At 39.6% G+C, this 21705-nt stretch overlaps 1 protein-coding gene across 4 annotated transcripts in view; it reads right to left on the reverse strand.

Moving 5' to 3' along the window:
- The window catches only part of KDM3B (lysine demethylase 3B), a 66406-nt gene that overhangs the window by 35046 nt on the left and 9655 nt on the right, over positions 1 to 21705 (reverse strand). For 3 of the 4 annotated variants that reach the window (XR_012766065.1, XM_075441831.1, XM_075441833.1), the window contains exons 2-7: positions 8952 to 9119; positions 6310 to 6423; positions 5756 to 5861; positions 4133 to 4257; positions 2614 to 2682; positions 1111 to 1689 (exon numbers count right to left, since the gene is read on the reverse strand). Coding sequence is in view for 3 of the 4 variants with exons in the window: in XM_075441831.1 (XP_075297946.1) it covers positions 1111 to 1689; positions 2614 to 2682; positions 4133 to 4257; positions 5756 to 5861; positions 6310 to 6423; positions 8952 to 9119 (1161 nt within the window). In the remaining variant the exon portion in view is untranslated. Of the gene's footprint in view, positions 1 to 1110; positions 1690 to 2613; positions 2683 to 4132; positions 4258 to 5755; positions 5862 to 6309; positions 6424 to 8951; positions 9120 to 15055; positions 15191 to 21705 lie in introns of all 4 variants that reach the window. The other variant, XM_075441832.1, reaches the window with a different exon arrangement.

The raw sequence follows: 21705 nt of genomic DNA on the forward strand, positions 1-21705 counted from the left end.
AATTTTGGTTGTTCACCTACACAATTTGTAGTTCCTCCCAACTCTGAACTTTTTTCTTCTTTTTTTGGTGTGGTGGGGTGGGAGAGAGAGCAGGTTATATTGTTATGTAACAATTTAATTATGTAACACCCCTGCCTTCTACAACTCTGTTTCTCGTTTATACCTTACCATCTAGGAATCCTTATCCCAAGGTAAGCATCTCACCTTTCTCCCCATTCCATTAGCTAATACAAAAGACAGGGATGAAACTAATCCATTTAACCTCCTGGCAATCACCTTGGACTCTCTAATGTATCTCCAATTTTCTTCACTTTTTCTTAATAGAGTAGACTACAAGTTTCTTTGCTGTACTTACTGCAGTGGGGTTTTGTTTTTATAATCCTTTATTTGACTACTTACAAAGTCTTCTATTTCATTTTTAGCAAGGTTTCCCTTCTACTTTTCCACTTTTCCCCTTGAAAACAAAGGCACAACTAAAAGGTCTTCAAGCTGCTTCCAGACTGAGCCCCTTATTAAAATTTATTCTAAAGGTACCCATCTCAAATGTTTTAATTCTTTCTTTGCTTTCAGCCCTAGACAGTATACGATGCAACTCACTCATTTTTCTACTCCAGAGATATCGTAACTGTAACAGACAAGTTGGACATCTATAAAAGGTCCTCCAAATGTAGCCTCCTTGGTTTTGTTCTGGGGTTGTTTTTTTTCTTTTTAAGTAACCTAAACGTTCAACTCAGTGCACATTCTCATGTATATTCATTTATATAAAGGCAAGAGATATTAAGTAGGTTATCTTCCATATGACACAACAAAATTAGTTAAGTGCAGTGTTTAAAGTGACTTTCAGGTTGCATTTCTCAGATTACGGCTGAATAAAGACAGAAGTGGTAAAAAGTTGCCTCTTAGAACTGCTCCACCAAACTTCTTAATTTTCTTTTGAATTCTTTCTTAGATCAGAGAACAGAAAGATTCCCTTTGGGAGGGGAGGCATTCATCAGAGAAAAAGTAGTTTTCTCAGTTCCATGGACACACTCTGTAACAGGAATACGATGCAGAACATATGTTGCAAATACGTATGTCTCTCTTGAATATGCTGGATCACGAGCTACTCACCTCTCCCTGGGCTTGTGACCGGCCTGTTTTCAGTTTCTCCTGTCCAGCAACAGCTGGCAAAACAGTATCAGAGATTCTCACAGTTGTCGGTGTCAAAGCAGTTGTAGTAACTGCAGTTGCAGAAGTCACCATGCCTTGGCCAACCTGTTCCAGTGATTTTCCTGCCTCTTTACATCCAGATCCAACTAATAACGCTTGTCCAGCCACAGAGGAAAATGGAGTGAAGGGCAATGATGTGTCACCACCAATTGGCTCATCTTGGACTACTAGTGTTCGGCCATTCTCTTTGGTGTAAGTGGCAAAGCGAATATTGCGATTAATCTGAGGAATGAATGAAGGCAACTGTTTGGCCCTTGGATCCAGTCCTGTTTCGCTACTGGAGCCTCCTTTCCAAGGACCTCTGCTTGCCTCACCTCCATCACTACCATTGCTATCCACCTCACCCCTCTCCTTCAGCTTCTTTGTTGCAGGATCACACCCAGAATCTGAAGCATTTTTCCTCCTCCGTCCATCCTTTCCCTCCAGACTTTCTTTCTTCTTTTTCCCTTTAGACGATTTAGCTGCTTTTAGGCCCCCTCCCTATAACAGACATAACCATGCAATCAATAAACAGAACAATCAGGAATATTTGTTCAAAGAACATTTTTCTGTTAGAATAAAGAATACATTGCACTACTCTTCAGCTTAAGAACATTCCTTTTAACCACAAATGGAGACATCCAAGAAAAGATACTATGTGAACACAGAACACAACTGTAAGTGCAGTCTTGGGTTTTTTTGTACTAGTATAGTACAATTAGATTTTTAGCTGAGCTGCTTTGCTGTAGCATGTACCACATCATGGCAGATTTTGAGCAACGTGCAACATGGCCATACTCCAGCATAGTTCTTGCTAATGTATGAAAACTATTTGTATGCTAATTTTTGCTACAAGTCTCATCCTCGCAATTCTTTTGAAGGGCACACTTTCTGTCCACTAGCAAAGCCTACAATATTTAACTACAGGAGATAGCTTGCCCTCTAGCCTAGGGTAAAAACACGGGTTTAAATATTATCATGGAACCTCTCAACAGAAGCAATGAAATGCCACAAGCATACAAGCATGCTTCAGAGAAGCCAGGTGGTAATTTTCAGAAATGCCTAAAAAGGTCTGTGAAGAAGCACAGAGGGATCCTGTTAGAAAAAGGCAGTGAGTACAGAGACATTCTTTATCAGAGCACTACCCTTCAAAATGGAGCACAGCCACTATGTTTATTGAACCCCCCTCAAGATCCATATTGAACTTAGTAAAACAGGCCTAGATGAAAAGAAAATAGATTGTTTAAAGACAGCTATGACCATCTCCCAAAGTGGTAAAGAAAATCTTCCTCTTCCAAGTACATTATCAAAAGCCCACAACAAACACAGCAACAGTTTTCAGTCGTTTGCATGTTTTAGATGTTTTATATCTAAATCCTTAGGAAGTTTCACACTGTATATGCAAGACCTTAACTGTTGTAGTACCTCGCTTGCAGAAGTGTTATCCATCACCACATGAACCAGTCGAGGATCCACCGACTTTATTTCACCGCTCTATTTTTTTATGCAGATTGATATTGAGGAGGTAGGAGGAAGAGAAGAGGAGGTTAGTTTTTCATTCAGAGTATATAGTATCAGAGACCTTAAACACAGGGTTACTCTTCAGCCTCTCTCCCATTTGCCTTTTCTTTCTGTCTCACTTCATTAGTAATACTAGTCTTCTAGTTTACCTTCTATTCTTTTGCTCCTTCTATTTCAAAAACTTCCAGATCTGATTCCTGCCACTGTTCCCCTGTATATTTGTTCTACTGAGCATCTCCAGAGGCACTCATTGCATTAAACACAGCTGCTCTTAAATTTGATTTAGTATTCTTCAAGCCTTCTGCACATTCACTCTGCCAGATGTAGAAAGACCAGTGGAAGCAAGCACATCAATTAATGTGAACTAGCCTCATCAACATCTCCCCAAAAGCAGCAAGGAATACCCAATCTCTGTAACCGTGCTGGGAGATGACCTTTTTATTTCACAGTAGGTACGCAGTAAGTTGGGTGCTTCCTGGCATGTATCTGCTGAAAACATATACTCCATAATTTCAATGCCTCTCCAAAGTACTATACTTACTTACCATACATACTCTACGTTTTTCCTGTGCACTAGCAGTAGATCTAGTACTCAGAGCGTATGATTACTACACATGTACACAGGACTTACTCGGCACGTTCAGTGCATTCATTCTGCACACATATTTTACTGCACATGGAAAAGGCTACAGGGGCAGGGAAGCATGTGACATGGGACAGGACCCAATTAAAAAAAAAAAAAAAGGGGGGGGAACAGTGCTGCTGCTACAGTAATTTACACACTGTACCACAGACCTGTTCCTAGCTGCTCCTGAAAAAGTACAAGCAAGCTTCTGGTAAGACTGAACTACCTGTCAGACGGCACAGAAGCATATAATACAAACCAGAGAACTCTACCAGTGCACACATTTTCTGTGCTATTTACAACACTTAACTAGGTTTACTGATAGGAACAGGGCAAAAGTAAGCAGCCTAAGCTAAAACACATCAATCAATTTTGTTTAGACTAAGACTTCATCTTCTATGCTACACTTTTATCACACCACTTGTACAGCCTGTCAGATAGAAGCTGAAAGAAGGCAAAGGAAGACCACAATATAACAGATACAGAAGGTAGCTTTCTGCACATCAGCACACTCTCCCGTCCAGAAAGCCACTTCCAATATTTCTTCACATAGCATGCATTTCCAAAGAAATTCTTATAGCTTCTTTTATAGAAGCGGGCTGTGTGTCATCGTTTATTGTAGAAAGTCATCATAATGGGAAAAAAAAAAATTCTACAAATGGCAACATGGATAATTACTCATCTTTTAAAGCAAAAAACAATGAACCAAAAGTACAAGTTTTGGTGAAGCTGTCATTCTCCACAAGATATCAAGGAATGGTATTTTAGGAACACCAAAGCAGCGCTTCATATTTTTACCTCAGTCACAGACACCTCCATAAGACGAGTTATTGGGTCTTGATGGCTCACAACACCACAGAGCCAGCTATTTTCATCCTCTGGTTGGTAAACCTTAACTCTTTGGCCCTGGACGTTGTAAGGACCTGGAAAAGAAGTACTTTGAGCACATTTTCCAGACAAGCTTTCTATCATACCAGCTAACAGTCGTTCAATAAAAAGAGAGTTCTGTGCACATAATTAGGGCTCGAAGTGTCATCTTCCAGGTGGAACTGAATTAAAACACTAGGGCTTCTGCTGCAAATCCTGCACAAGCCACGCACTCTACTGTAAAAAGTCAATAAGCCCTCATTGCTGTAACTCAAAACTAGTGTAAAGACAAAATTAATGCAGTTTGTAAGTAAAAAAAAAAATACAAAAGATGAAAATAAACTCACTCCTTTGACAAAAATCAAGCTAGACAGGGGCTGCTTGTTAACTAAACTCTTTTGCTTTCTAACCTACAGATCAGTAATTACGAAGCATCAACCCAGTGGACAGTCACAGCATTCTGACTCAGTCCAGATGCATCAAATCCTAGTATAAACTGCATGCAGTTCAGAACAGAAACATACATTTGTAACTCTGGAAAATTTAATATAATTGCACAAATATCCAACGTCTCTAAACCAACCAGCCTTAGTTCTTTGACACCATAACGGATAATCTACACAAAGGTTTCCTCCGACCCTGCCCTCACTCTCCACATCAGCATGCAGAGCTTTCCTCCCACCCTAAGTCCAGACAAAAAAAAGAATTAATATTAGTTCATCAAAATCCACATGATCCAACAGCCTGTATCTGATACAACCAGAACCTTCAGAAGAAGGCCTCAAAGTGGACTATTCTGAAGCTGCTTGCTCATGTACTGTCCTCATAGCATTCTTATCAACATTTTATTTAACAAAAAGGCAACAAATCCTCATCAAGAATTACATCGTGCTTCAAATGTAATACAGTGGCCTACATCTAGGGTGGCCACCTGGCCCATGAACCCAAACACTGGACAGAAAATTGTTTCAGCACTTGAACTAGAAGACCCTAATCTGACAACAAAAACTGCAATCAGGCTTAACCCTAACACACATTCCAAACAACAGTTAAGGTATTAACTCTATGCTAAGCAGCCACTCCGTATTTTCAACTTAAGCAATTCATGTATTAATTATCAAAATGCCAACATTTGAATTCGACACAACAAAAGAGATTTTTTAAAGATAAACAGCTACAGAGTAACTTCACTTCTGAATTTTCAGAATTATAGAACAGACCCACAAAACAGGAACAAAACTTTAAAAATGCAAAACTAAACCTAAAGTAAGGGAAGTTGTAAATACATGGTCATAACCAATAACATCTTGTCCTACTTTAACTACATCTTCAGTGATCATTCCCAGCAGATATACGTGGTTGTATCACAGGAACTGTGTACCTGTATCTGTCACAAAATAATGTTTCTTTGTCAAGGACTTGCAAAACAATACAGAAAATTGACCTTCCAAATCGAACAGTAACAGACACTATTACTGTTCTCCTTCACAAATCCCAACATAGTCTAACTGTTCCACAACAAAGTAGCTCAGAGATAGAAAAACACAGTCTTACCTCTACTAAATATCTCCTGAAGCTTCTGGTCACTGATCAATGCATTGACAGATTCTCTTAGTGAAGGCTGTTCCTGCAGAATCTGACTTTGACTCTCTGTTCCCATCTGCCAACAACAAACCATTTTAACATAAAAGTATAGTCTTTTAAGGTAACAGAATCATTAGTTTTTAATGGACAGTTCTTCTTGGACTGCTCTCAGAGACTAACAAGCCAAAAAAAAAGTAAAATTTTAAAAAAACCATCACTGAACATGCCAGGAGGAAATAAAGGACTAGCTATGCAAAAGCTGCTGCAAAATTGCATTGCAATTAGCTACACGATGCTTGACGGGTAGCTCTCCAACTGACCAATACAGAGAGGAAATTGGCCTTTTTGAATGCAGATGGATGTTAGTGTAAGCACCTGGAAAAGTAGGGAAACACGCAAATACATGACAGGGTAGTGAAAGGAGGAACACCAGAATATGGAAGTGGAACAGTTAAAAAAAAAATTTAATCTGACAATCACAGTACAAAGTTAAATTTGCCTTTAATTGAACACAGTTCATATACCTGAAACAAACGTAATCCACTGGCGTCAGACAGGAAACGTAAATGTCTGTCCAGAAGAAACTCCACTGGGACCACAGAGCCTAAACCCAGCTTATCTACTAGAGGAGTGAAGGTCTGTGATGAACACCAAAAAACAAAGGTTATAAAAATGACCGAGCACACATACAGGCCAACAGTAGTTGCTTTCATGTGCTATTTAAGTATCACAAAGAATAAAAATTCTCATTTCTCAACTTGCACTGTGCAGTACCTGAGTTTTAATGCAAATTATTACTCATTATGTCTAAGCCAATAATACTTGCAAGTGTGGCAAATTACAAGAAGAAAGTACAGAAAATTGGCTCCACTTCTTCATTAGAACTTCAAGCAGAACTGAAAACATCTTTTGTGCTATTTGTTTTTTTCATAGGTAAGCACCTTCTGATACTCAGGTTAAAAAAAGCTTTGGTTAATGGTTCAAACTATCCTACATATTTCAGGCATGGCCTCCTGAAAGGAGCATTTTCATTCCCGTGCAGAAGTCAGGTGTAAGTAATTTATAGGCATATTAATAGAGGGGAGATTTTTTTACTAGTGTTTTGTGCAAAACTGGAGTTCATAACAGGCATACTATTGATATTCAAGCTGCAGGACAAATCACTCAAAATACCTACCAGAATCATAGAAAGGTTTGGGTTGGAATGGACCTTTAAAGTTCAGCTAGTCCACCCCCCCTGCAATTAGCAGCGACATCTTCAACTAGATCAGCTTGCTCAGAGACCCCTTCAACCTGACCTTGAATGTTGCCAGGGATGGGGCATCTACCATCAAGCTGAAGCTGCCAACCACTGCAGTCTTTGAAACATGTTATCCATCTCATGCTCACACTTATAAGATTTTAACACACAAGTATTCATGACATTTTTCCCTTAACAGTTCTCATCAGGTTTGTTCACACTACATTCTTCTGTACGCAACAGTATGAATATAAAATTTACTTTCTCATTTTATGTGAAACTATTTCCTAAAAGTGAACAGGACTGCAAGAAAGAGACAAGGAAGGATGAATACACATAAGAGATACATTTCAAAAAAGCCCCCAAAACCAACAGCATCATCACCACCTGCAAAAAAGTACTATCCACTTTGTAACACTAAGTAGTTGGCTTCCCAGAATTGTCCACATTACATGTATGTATTCTGATGCTTTCGCTAACTCTGTATTCCCACGCACTTATTTGGGTAGGCCTCTAGTACTTAGCGAAAGCTTGAGCGCTCACCTAGCTGTCCAGAGTACAGGGGATGGAAACATTTTTTCAGCTTGAACATATAGCTTGAGTTACAGTGGAAATACTCTGGGAACTTAGTGGACCCCTATTTGCTTTTAACAGGTTCTGACACAATTAATTACACAATCAGTGTGCAGACTACGGTAACACCCCCAAATCACTCAGATAGCAAGACACTTGGGAATCATCAGAAAGAAACTGATCCCGTATAAACACAGTTTCCCAGATGAAATTAAACTGGAGTTCACTCTTGGAGACAAGGTGGAATTACATTGAAAGGAAAACTCTGCCTATGGAAAAAACACTAGATACAGAATCTCTGCTATAAAGACTTGGTGTTCTTCTGCCTTAAGATAACTGCAATAAAGAAACCCTCAGAGAAAGATACAATGTTGAACTTGTTGCATTGAGCCCAAGTGTCAGTTTAAAACACTATATTCAAATTCTACCAAGGCACAAGGTCTTTGACTGGAAAAAACATTTAAAAGTGCCCATGCACAAAACGTAGTATTAAAAAGCAGAGAGTAGGCTCTCAAGCAGTCCAAGTACTGCGGGAAAAGAAAAGAAACAAAAGGACAAAATAATAAATATCAGACAGCATGAAAACAAGGATAGGATTCTCATATATAGCAGCTTCTGAAGAGGAAAGATCATTAAGAGAAGAAGAAGCAAGGATGTAAGGAATGGTCCTCACTATATACTACTCATCAGGATGTCTGCAGAATGGGTATACTCAGATACGCTAGCTAAAACACACTGGCTTTGGTCTCAAGTGCCCTGACATGTAACTGCCATGTAAACAGCAATATGGATAACCACTTCAAGAAACAGGAGAAAATTTTGCATGTCATGTTAGTTAATGCTGACAACAACACCGAAATAAAATTTTTAGTTTAGAAGTGGCCAACTTTGGGCTTATGGGTCAGGCACAGCCCACAGTCTATCCTCTTCCCCAAAGCAGCAACCTTTACGTAATTACAGAGCTCTACAGAGTCCACAGTAAGACCAAAAGGCTTCTTCTCACAATTTAGAAAAGCCTAACACACTCAAAGTTATAAAACAGGGCAAAATAATCTTCCCAGGTATGTACCACATTTCTTCAAAGACTCATTGGTAAACAATACCTACTTTCTGTGAGGTAACAGCTTTCAGTCTCTGGGGCAGGAACTGGAAAGATGCTGCCTCTCAGATGCCTTTCCAAAGCCACTATAACTCCCAGTTAACTGCTCTCCTATTTACCATTTAAAAAAATCCTTTCCCAAGCAATTTTTGGTACCTGTATAATGGTGCCCTGCACAATATCCAAGCCTTGTGTTTCATGATAGAATTGATGCAAACCTCTGAGGATACAAGAGCTTTTGGCCAAATACTCACCAGTGCAGGCCACTGCGCCAGTGAGACTCGAGTCCCCTGAAGCATAACCGGATCATTTCGAGGTGCCCAAACCAATGATCCTTCCAGCAACAACACTATAACTTCTTCAGCATGGACTTTCACCCAGGCATGTTGCTTCCAGTTACAGCCATCGAATTCCACAAAGATCTGATTTAAACAACAACAAAAAAAATAGAAGGCATTTCAGCTCTTTTCAGACACTGAATAGAAAAAAAAAGATTCCTACAATCCCTATGGATAACGAGACAGCAGCTTCAGTCAGACAAATCAGAATAAGTATTGTAATGACAACACTGAGAACATCACATCCATATAGCATTACAAAAGAAATGGGAATCAAATTCACAGTAATTACTAACCTATGAAAAATTATTTATCTCCAAACACACACCATTGACTCCAAATGCTGCATTTCCCCATACAAGACTAAAGAAGTGAAAATTGTCCATCCCAAAATACAGCTGATGACCCAATGCAAGCCTCTTTCACGTTGAGATTTTTTAGGGAATTTAGACACTTTTACTTGGCACTTCAACAGACAGCCGGTATCAGCATGGTTAACTGACATTCACAGAATTAAATCCTTCAGCCAGGAAAGTTTGTGTTTGTGAAATCCACTCTAAATCAGAAGTTCTGTGTTGCCTTGCACATTTTGAAACCTTCTGAACCAAATGCAAATATTTTGAATGGCATGAGATTATCCAGAAATATCTACTTGCTAGATCTTTTTCGTTACCTTGTTTATAAGTGTGACAATATAAACGACACTACAAGTCTAAATCACTGAGATATCACCTTTTTTTCTATCACAATGGACAAATGTTCAAGCCATATGTAATTACATGGCAAGAATGCCAAGAACAGGAATGGGAGTTACAAGTTTCATTCCACGTCCTAACAACTAGGGCTATTAAATATTAAAACACAGCTGCATTCCAGTCTTTCACAAAATCACAGAATGGTAGGGGTTGGAAGGGACCTCTGTGGGTCATCTAGTCCAACCCCCTGCTGAAGCAGGGTCACCTACAGCAGGCTGCAGAGGACCTTGTCCAGGTGGGTCTCGAAGATCTCCAGAGAAGGAGAATCCACAGCCTCCCTGGGCAACCTCTTCCAGGGCTCCATCACCCTCAAAGTGAAGTTCTTCCTCATGTTCAGACGAAACTTCCTCTGCTTCAGTTTGTGCCCGTTGCCGGGCACCACTGAAAAAAGAGTCTGGCCCCGTCCTCCTGACACCCACCCTGCAGATACTTATAAGCATTTATAAGGTCTCCTCTCAGCCTTCTCTTCTTCAGGCTAAACAAGCCCAGCTCCCTCAGCCTTTCCTCGTAGGAGAGATGCTCCAGTCCCCTCCTCATCCTCGTAGCCCTCCGCTGGACTCTCTCCAGTAGCTCCTCATCTTTCTTGAACTGGGGAGCCCAGAACTGGATGCAGTATCACAGGTTGGGCCTCACCAGGGCAGAGCAGAGGGGAAGGAGAACCTCCCTCGACCTGCTGGCCACACTCCTCTTAATGCACCCCAGGATACCACTGGCCTTCTTGGCAACCAGGGCACGCTGCTGGCTCATGGTCAACTCGTCATCCACCAGCACATCCAGGTCCCTCTCCACAGAGCTGCTCTGCAGCAGGTTCGTCCCGAGCCTGTACTGGTGCCTGGGGTTGTTCCTCCCCAGGTGCAGGACCCTTCACTTGCCTTTCTTGAACTTCATCAGGTTCCTCTGTGCCCAAGTCTCCAGCCTGTCCAGGTCTCGCTGAATGGCAGCACAGCCTTCTGGTGTATCCAGTACTCCTCCCAGTTTTGTGTCATCAGCCAACTGTTCATCTACAGAACTTACATACTACCCAAACATAATCAAATATGTCAGATGAACAGCAAGAAATTACTAATCAATTACGAAGCACCTTAAGCTAGACAGTCAAAACAAAGAGTTTTGTAATAATTACAAGCTCACTGCAGGTAACAGGGCCCTAACCCAAGACAGACAGCTCTCTGCTTTACAGTAATCCTTATTAAAAGAGGTATCAGAGACCACTCATACACTCCTCTTCCCCACTCCTCCCCCAGACTCAAAAGCTCAAACTCCAAGGGGAGAGGAAGAATATGAAGTAACTCTCTTGATGAATTCTTGAACTCCATTACTGATTAAGCTGCCCTGCACAGGAAGAACACTGGACCTTTCAAGATATCCTTCCTTCAATTCAATTCAATTCAATATCTTTCCAGCAATACAGTGGAAATTGGACTGAACACCTTTTCAGTTTCAGTGGACCTGTACCTTTCTTAATACTCTATTTGTGCCACTTTGGGAGTAGAATGTGACATAAAGAGAGGACTATCACAGAAGAATAACACAATGTAATTATTTGTTTATATGTACAGTATTAGTGGGGTAATCATCTTGTTATGATTCTCTTATCATAAAGGTTATATGAAAAAAGGTAGTCAAAAAGAACTATCAGAATAATGCTGACTTCGGAATGTATGCCTTTTTGCAAGATGTTTAAGAATTTGATGAAAAGGAGGGGAGATTTTGTAAGTAACTATACAGACAAGAACTTTCACTAGCACGCCCCCAACTTCAACTACCTGGCAAGAACCACTAAAGGCAGACAAATTCAAACAAGCAATGAAGTACAGCTTGCCACCCAGTCCCAAATAAATAAGGATACCCATTACGTTTATTTTTCATTTATTACTTTACAAAAAACATAAGTCAATTTACCTTGTGACACGCATGAAGTAAGAATATAAGAAAACTTCTTCCAGTCTTAACCTATAAAACACCTCAAATTTCTATGAATCATTACAAATTGATTAAGTGGAACAGCTGTACTTTTAGCTGCAAATTTAACACATTACTCCTCAGTTAAAAAAAAAGAAAAAAATACCAAAATACTACAAGAAATAGCCTGTGATGAACTTCAAGATGAGTGTTCCACATTTCAGTGACTCACTAAATATTCTGATAAATACTGTGTACCATCATATACAGAATGGTCACAATGCTAGCTGTAACATCCTAGCAGACGTTATAGCAGAACTCCTCTCAATCTTCTACCAAAGGTCTTGGGAGGTCCCTCCACTGACTGGAAGGTAGCCAACATTATTCCAATTTACAAGAAATGCATGAGGGAAGAACCCAGTAACCTACAGACCTGTTAGTCTAACCTCAGTACCTGGAAAAATGACGAAAATCACACAGGGTGCTACTGAAACACACTTAAAGGACAATGTAATCATCAGGCACAGTCAACATGGGTTCACAAAGGGAAAGTCCTGCTTAATTTAATCTCCTTCTATGACAAGATCAATATATAATATATAAGATATAATAATAATATATCAATGATCTGGATGCAGGGTTCGAATGCACCATTAGCAAGTTTGCTGATACACCAAACCAGCAGGTGTTGCTCACTCTCTCAAGGGCCAAGAGGCTTTGCAGAGGGATGTAGATAGATCGGATCACTGGGCCATCATCAGTGGCAGGAAACGTAACAAGAACAAATGCCAGATTCTGCACCAGGGACGGAGTAACACTGGACACCAGTATAAGCTACACGTGGCTGGTGAGCAGCCCTGCAGAAAGGGCCCTGGGGTGCTGGGTGGCAGCAGGCTCAACAGGAGCCAGCAGCGTGCCCTGGCAACCCAGAGGGAAACCCCATTCCAGGGTACACCAAACACAGCGCGGCCAGCCGGTCCAGACAGGGGATTGTCCTGCTGTATTCAGTGCTGGTGCGGCCTCACCTTCAGTACTGTGTGCAGTTCTGGGCCCCACCATTGGAGAAGGACGCGATGGTCCTCGAATGTACCCAGAGGAGGGCAACAGAGCCGGTGACAGGGCTGCAAGGCATGTCCTGCGAGGAGCAGCTGAGGACTCTGGGTTCGTCTCATTTGGAGAGCAGGAGGCTGAGGGGCAACGTCACTGCTCTCCACAGTCTCCCAAGGAGGGGACGTGGAGAGGGAGGTGCTGAGCTCTTCTCCCTGGGATTCAGTGATAGGACACCTGGAAACCGTTCAAAGCTGCATCAGGGGATGTTCAGACTTCACCTTAGGAAGCTTTTGTAGTTTTTTTTGTTTTGTTTTTTTGTTTTGTTTTGTGGTTTTTTTTTTTACAGAAAGGATGGTCAAACACTGGAACAGGCTTCCTAGAGAGATGGTCCACGTGCTATTACCTGTCAGTGTTTAAGAAGCATTTGGACTGTGTCTGTAACAATTTGCTCTAACTTTTGGTCAGCCCTGAAGTGGTCAGGCAGTTGGACTAGATGATCGTTGCAGGTCCCTTCCAACTGAACTATTCGATTCCATCACTTAACTCAGAAAACAGACCTTATAGTTTTCCTTTCTAAAGCCCCAGACCCATGAACCAGGTCAAACGGAGAGAAAATACTTACATTATTACATTAAGATCATCTCTCTCCTCTGCAAACCAGAGAATTCAAGGCAAGTGTGTTTTACATGCTTTATGTTCAATAGTCAGTTTTCTTCCATCTTTGTACAATCAACATAAGCAACAGAGTCCTGCCAAACTTTGACTTACAACCATTAAAAAAGGTGTTACTAATTCTAAGTCAAAACCCAACAGAGTATTTTCCTACACACAGGTATGTACCACATCTGTTCCAGATCCATGCAACACCACACATAACAGTCAGTATTGTCAGTAGTTTCCAGCACATCACACAGCAACAATAAGGATGAAATCCTCAATACTAACAGCTATGTTCTCAGTTTCTGTTTCCAGAATCTGCAATAGAAATCACTTTGTGTACTGAGTGCGCAAGAAGCAGAAGCTGACTTCCATAGCACAGTGAGTGTCTGTGCATATACAACTTTGTATTACTGCAGAAAATAGCTACAGCATATTCATGAACTGATGGCTAATATTATTAGATTCTATGAGAAAAACACTAAGAGAATTCTGAAAGATGCCTAAAGCAAGGAAAGTAAGGACAGCTGAGACAGACTTGAGAGTGAATAAACATATTTCCTTTTGGTATTTGAAGTGGTAAACAGAAATATTCTACCCTTGCTGGAAAACCCAGAAGCTTTAAGCAAAGTGGCTGCATTATAACTGAGAATTTCCTGGGTTTTCTCTCATCTGAATTTGCAATTTGTGTAGTTCTGAGTCAAGAGGGAAATGTCTGTATGCTAAAACCCTGGCTACATTAGAATAAATTACTCTCAAATGTAACAATGGCCCTACAATTCATAGGGTTACACCTACCAACAATATCTTCTGCTGAACCTCCTAACTCTGCTCACTTATCAGTTTAAACAAGCCATTGATAAAAACAGCAACGGTGCTTTGTTAATACCAATGCTTTTGAACAGTGGTATTGATGATAGCAACTAGATATGCAATTAAGTGCAGATATGTCTGTATCACATTAAAAAAAGTAATGCTGCTTATACAAAAACACACCTGCAGGATTTCCCAAATTCTCCCACTGTGAAAGACACCTTCACTAAGCAATATCTCATTGCAAACAACAAAGATTTGTATGCTTTGGTGGTTTGGGGTTTTTTAATCTACAAAACTAGGGGTTTTTCCAACTCAAAAAACAGAGAGTGGATATACACCTGTAATTCTCTTCCCTCCCCCACTTTTTTTTGCCTGTCCCAATAAAAAGTGACACTAGAAAGCAGAACTGTTGCTCTGGGTTATGTGATATACAAAGACAGCCTGAAGTGTTTTTTCCAGAAGATACATTTTCGTCCAGCTATTACCCGAAAATTCAAGCCTTAATACACTATAGAGAACTATAATCTGGTGCAAATGGAATTTCCGTTGAAGTTTTCCAACATCAGTTCCACTATAAAAGCAGCAATAATAGGAAGACCACAGTGTAGATAAGACAGACATATTGGTCTTTTTCATCACGTGACACACAGGCTCTAAACATGATTTATAATAGAAAAAATACTGCAGCTTATTGCATTACAATTTGCACAAAGGTCTAATGTAGATGCCATCTATGACAACCAAAATTTTTACATTTTAGGGTTTTATGTATTATAAAAAGCAGCAGATGGCAAAAAATCCAAGTTTAAAAATATCCCTTAAAATGGTCTTAAATTTTACCTAGTTTTGAAAGGAAGGATGGTCCATCAGTTGCTAGAGAGTAGCCAGAGACCCAGGTTCAATTCCCTGCTTCATCAGAGGCTTCCTGCATGACCTTGGTCAAGCCATTTAGTCTCACTGGCTGAGTTTCCCCATCTGTAAATTGGAATAATATTACTTATGCCCAGAAAGGAGGCACTGGTAGGAATCTGTTGCAGACTACCAAGTAAAACTGGGTAACAAGTTGGTCCATGACCTCTTACTCATGATGTAGAAAGAACTACATTGTCAACATGTAGGAGACAAAAGAAGGGAAGGTAGATACTGAGATTGCAACTTGGGAGACACATCTGAGATCTCATGCAGCTAGTACCACCATTAAATGAGATAAAAAAAAATTAAACTACAGTAGTTTTATAATAGTTTTCTAATGCAATTAAAGTATTACTCCGGAATCCATTATGTGAGACAAAGATGACATGCACACTGACGCTTAGAAAACTTTCAGCTTCCAATCCAGTAATCATGCTTCAAACTATTTCTTCGAAGCAAAAGGCAAAAAAATCTGATCTGAAATACATATACACACACACTAGGTATTCTGCTGCAGCTGATTCCCAAAGCCAGAAAAATCAGGGTAAAGAAACCTACAGAGAAAAGTCCTCCTTTGAAATACTTTGTATCGAGCCAGATAAAAAGTAGATTTTCACCATATAACCAAAAAACCACAGTTATTAGACAAAACAATTACTCTTACAGGCTGATACTAATTAACACACTATATGTTCAGCAAAGATACTAAATATATTACTAAAATTAGAAAACATGCATAGTTTTTGTATTTCCTTGGCACTTTCCTATGCTTCTAGCACATAATAACTAAGCACAACAATCAAAAACACTTTTGACAAGGATCTAGGGCAGATATAGTATTAAAACAGTAGGAGCTAGTGAAATCATAACTGTACTAAAGCCATTACCTTATGTAGTAGTGAGATGCTAATAAATGGCCACAAATATTTATCGTAAGCATTTCCATTTTGCAATTGAAGATGAGCATTGGTATCACGTGAGTAAACACTTAATGCGCACAGTAATCTACAACAGTACTTCACAATCTCCAGTAAAGATTAATATCTTTCTGAATCAATGGGATCCAGGTAACAGTAACTTTTTTTTTTTTGCAAGAGCTTAACAAAATACCTGCCTTCATGTACTTTAGACTTTTTTAAAAACCTTTCTTTCAACAATTTCAACAGTTAAGTAGCCAGTTATAAAAAACAACAAGGAATTAATCTGATTACTAGCCTCAGTGCAGTTCTGGCCAAAATAGAGAGCACAGCACAAAAATGAAAACAAAACTATAAAACAGACAGGTCTGTCTCAAATATGATTTGATAAAATCATTATTTTGCTGAATAATCAAACTTCTCAGTTTTTTTACTTCTGTAAAATATTAGTGTCACGCTGTACTAAATACATACAAGAATATGAGTCCAACGCATAAAAACCATGAACCTAATGGATCTGAAAGACTGAAAGAGTACTTCATGTGACTTTCAACAGACATTGGTATTAGTCTGACTTTACTTAGTTTTGATGCATCAATGACCTGGAAACACATTGCCAATGATAAAGCTGGCAGTTGATTTAAATATTTCCAAAGGGAACAAGAAGGATGACAGCACAATCCTACCTCACCTTTTCTGGTAGGCTGACGGCATCACAAAATACATTTTTACCACTGCCAGTCAGAAATTAGTAGCCTAGTTCTTTGTTGTACAAAGATGTTGGACATACAGTCAGAACAAAGCGCTGCATCCTGAGAAGCAATGCGTCTGGAGTATTCAGCAGATGCGAACAATTCACTTTCTTTTTTAAATAAACAGCTTTTTTTTGCACAATATAGTTTTTATAATCTTCAGCTGCATACAACACAAGTAACAGTTTTGCCTGACTTTACTACTGAAGCTTTGCTAATCCATTGCTACAAAGAAAGAGCAGTAACTTTCCCATATAAAAGTTACTTGAAAACACTCAAGGGTGGATACAGATTAGATACTTAAAGGCTCTGCCATTCTCTCCTTGACCAAAGATTACCAGGTCTTCCAAGTAAAGAAATACAGGTCTCACACCTTGAATTTAGGCTTTGGAACACTTTCGTGTAACATTTCACACCAGGAAAAGACAGCCTATATGCTGGGCACAAAAATCAACTAATCTCTGATAAAATGGAATCGTTTGAATGAGGGTCTTCATAGGAATGTGCCCTAGCTCAAAAAATTAAAGTGTTTGAGAACGCTCATTGAATGTTGTAACTGACATCAGAACTGCAAAGCTCAGCAGAAAGACCACATGCTGAAAGGCTCTGCAAGTACACTTCAAGACAGAATTCAAAATTATCTTAAACTTGAGAAACTACCTCAGATCTGAGCGCAGCACAATCACAAAAGTAAGTACAAGATGCTAAACAAAGGCAGAAACCACCAGTGACAGGACAGATTATCAGTTTTCTAGAAAAAAAAGTGAGCAAATTATAATAGATCATGAGGTGGTCTATGTTCAGCAATCTCATACTGTCTCAAAAAAAGGATAGACACATACATAAATAGGTTTATAGTGCACAATACAGCCAAAGTGATTGTCTCTCTACTCAGTCTTAGTAAGTCCTCTGCTGAAGTACTTATGACCAGTTTGGGTCAGGACAACAGGAGACAGCAGAAGAAAGCAAACAAGAACAATCAAAGGTCTAGAAAATACAGACTTCGGAGAGGTTAAATTAGGTTGTTTCATCAGGGAAAAAAGACTGAAAGGGGAATTAATAACACATTCTTCATGAAAAGCCTCCCAAAAGGAGAGTAAATAATCCTATCTGATCTGCCCACTATAGAGACTAGACAATACTGGAATTAAGATCCAACTAGAAATACTTGGGTAAGAAAATTTTCTTAAATGACAAACTGCAAGAACAGAAGCAATGAAGAGACTATGCGGGAACACTGTAAAAACCTCTGTATAGTGGAGAAGGAAAAAAGAGGCTACCAAAACATGTCAGGAATGGCACTGGTAGAATTAATGATGACTTGATGCAACAGGATGGAATGACAACAAAGAGAGATGGGGGGATGTGTCATTTTTACACAAAGCTGATCACTTATAAGAATAAGAGTAAAAAGTGATAAAACACAGTAAGACATGGAGAATCAAAACAATGTTGGACACCTTTCTGGACCACTCTTTATACAAGCAAGTTGTTGGGGCCAGTACAGAAATAATTAGTTGTATACCCACTTCAAACAACTACTGAATCAAAATAGCTTCCTAGAATTTAAGTATCTCTTGGCTGGCATGATGATTTTTACATTTGAATTCTAAAGAATGGTCTGATGCCACAGTAATATATGACAAATTCTACAGTAATATTTACATCTTAAAGTACCCAAATATAGCTTATCTGAAAACCATGAATTTGTTTACTCTGTTCATCTGACACTGCAACGATGATTAAGTCTCCCTTTCTGGTGTTTGTGGGGTTTTTTGTTTGCTTGGTTTCTTTTTAACTTTAGTTTAACAAAGGAGGAAAAAGAAACATTTCGAGATTAATAAGAGAATTACAGGGGTAATTGGAAGCAACTGTAAAAGAAGAACGCCATAGTTAAACTCTGTAATTGTCCTAAAACCCAAGACAGTTCCAGGCAGGACCTGGTTTAATAAGCTCTTTAAAAGACTGAAAAAAGAAAAAAAAGAAAAAAAAGAAAAAAAAAAAAAAAAAAAAAAAAAAAAAAACACAAAAAACACCACCCCCTCCCCAAAACACATTTCAGCAAAAATAGTAGAGAAAACCACTCCTGAAAATACTGGTCTTCCACTACCTCTTTATGTGGCTCAAACAGGTACGTATTTAGATGAGTTGGGTTAAATAGGTAGGAAAGAAAGAATGACAAAGTGCCAAAACAAACAGAATCCACCACAACGTTCTGTCAATATCCCTTTTCTTTCAGTATTACAGCATTTTGGCTTGAGCATCACTACTGACCCTAATGCTGGCCACATATATGGAGGAGAATGTCAAGTAATGTGAATACCACAGCTCAAAATCAGCACAAACCACAAAATGTAGGGGAAGAAGTCTCATCTTCAGAAATGCCCTACCCCATTCTGTACCAACTTCAGTTCACAGTCATCTCGGAGCACACTGCAACTGTCACACTCCTGTTGTAACAACAATGAGCAACACTCAGAGTCCTGTACCATCAGCCCCATCGGTGCCTCTGTGACACAAAGACAGTCCACAACCTTAAAAATCGCAGGTATGAATGTGACAGCAATCTCGTTTGGCCTCAATCCATGCTACCTCATCCTTGTAAGAAGACATTACTCAAAACTGATGCACAATTTTGTTTACAGCACAGGAAGTACAAGCAGATTTACACTGAGGCTGGAACTCCAAAGACTCTGCTTAATACAAGTCAAATGCAAATAACAGATTGAGGGTGGCCTAAATACTTCTGCCCTCTACCCATGAGATTTAGCCACCATGCAAACCAGATCATTAGTCAAAGCAAAGTAGTTGTCCAAAATCTAATAAGTCTTCAAGTAGCACAGTGCTTTATTCTCCTGATACACAGCAAGTAACAAATATGTGCATTTATAATTCTATGCAGAGAGATATGCAAATTATCTTTAACATGTTATTTTCAAAACAGCACTTTGAGAAAACACGGAGGTTCTTTGTAGTCAGTTTACATAGCTAACGTGGTTTAGAAACTTAGACGGGTAAAACCACTTAGATCAGCTTAGATGATGATCAAATCACTCTAGCAGCCTGCTGTTACTGAAAGCACCAGGATATTGCCTCAACACTGTCTCTACACAGTCCCACCGTTTCCCCTTTGTCCTGGTTTCGGCTGGGATAGAGTTAATTTTCCTCCCAGTAGCTGCTACGTTTTGGATTTAGTACGAGAAAAATGTTGAAAATACACTGATGTTTTTAGTTGTTGCTAAGAAATCAAGGACTTTTTTCAGTTTCCCATATTCAGCTAAAAAGCAGGTGTGCAGGAGCTGCAAGGCAGCACAGCCAGCCAGCCCACCCAAGCTGGCCAACGGAAATATTCCATAACATGGATGTCACACTCAGTTTATAAACAAGGGTTGGCCAGGGGCCAGGAACTCTCTCTATTCCAGGAGTTCAACACTTTTCCATGAGTTCGGTCTTTTTCTGTGAGCTCTGTGAAATCCACAAGTTCCACGTTCCAAGATCACCTCTCAGCGACTGGCTCTGCAGTCAGTCATTGGCCATGAGAAAAAACAAATGTACTGTGTACAGCTTGTTTTGCATATTATTATTATTATTCCTTTCTTTGTTGTCTTATTGAACAGTCTTTATCTCAACCCATGAGTTTTACTTTTTCCCATTCTCCTCACCCCCCTGGGAGGGAAGCAATGAGTGAGCGGCTGCGTGATCTTAGTTGCTGGTGAGCAACTGCATGATTCTAGCTGCCGGCTGCCGAGTTAAACTACAACACCCTTGAACAAGCAACACGGCTGACTCCATGGTATGTACATTCAGGGAAAATGTGGCCTAGAAACGAAGAACACACAAGGAATTGTTAATTTCTTGCAATCTTCCTCCATGTTGCTTGTTTAAGGGTCCAATGAAGTATCATGCACATGAGACAGGAAAGGCAATTTTTTTTTTTTATAGTAGCTAGCTACTATATTGACTTAAGATCAGACCAAACTCTTCCACTGAAGTCTTCATCAACAAGTTTTTTCTCACACATTAAGAGCAGGAACATAAAGTACTGGACCATTCTCTCCCCCACATGCTGCACTGCTTTTTTTCTACTTTATCCAGTAAGACTCGTGACAAGTGTCAAGCAGCTGAACACTTCCAGACATGAGCCTATTTGGACAGTTTCGGTTTACACCAAACAAGAATATAACTACGCCAAGGATCTCTCCTGTAAAACAAATTCTATCCAAATCAAATTTGGGATCTAACAGTAACCTTGTAGCCTTGTGGCTGCATGGTCAACACAAGTCTATCAAACCAACTAAATCAAAAACTGCAACGCCATGCACATTAGACACAGTACCACTTTATGCACGCTGTACCTCAAGCAAGTTATGTAACATCCCCTCGCACTCTGAAATAAATCCAGTAATTGTGGTGTATTTTACACCAGGCAGAGCCAAATATGTTAATCACTATGCTTTGCATTTTAAGAGGAAGTTTAATTCAGCAAATGTTTGCATTCCTACAGAAACTTACTGCCATCGAAGACCTCCTTGCTGCATAACCAGAGACCGACTGCCTTTTGAAGAAGCACCAGCCCATTTTGTACACTAAGCACTCATTTACCACTCCCCAGGCCTATCCTTAAAAAGTGACACAGTTTTTCCTTAATTTATACTAAAATTAACAGTTCTGAATTTTCTCTGCTTTTAGTAACTTGAAATACTTGAGCTATTGGAAAGTGTGAGTTTCACAGAATAAATTTGTTATGGAAACACATACATATTTTTGTCAAATACTGTGCTTTTCGTTGCTATTTCTTCTAAAATGCATGTTCACCCGATATCTCCCTGCATCCCAATCACAATACTGTAAAAACCAACTTCAGTGAAATAACAGCAAGACAATATTTTTTTACTATTGTTTCTTCCTG

Source organism: Opisthocomus hoazin, chromosome 22, assembly GCF_030867145.1.
Source record: "Opisthocomus hoazin isolate bOpiHoa1 chromosome 22, bOpiHoa1.hap1, whole genome shotgun sequence".
Lineage (NCBI taxonomy): Eukaryota > Metazoa > Chordata > Aves > Opisthocomiformes > Opisthocomidae > Opisthocomus > Opisthocomus hoazin.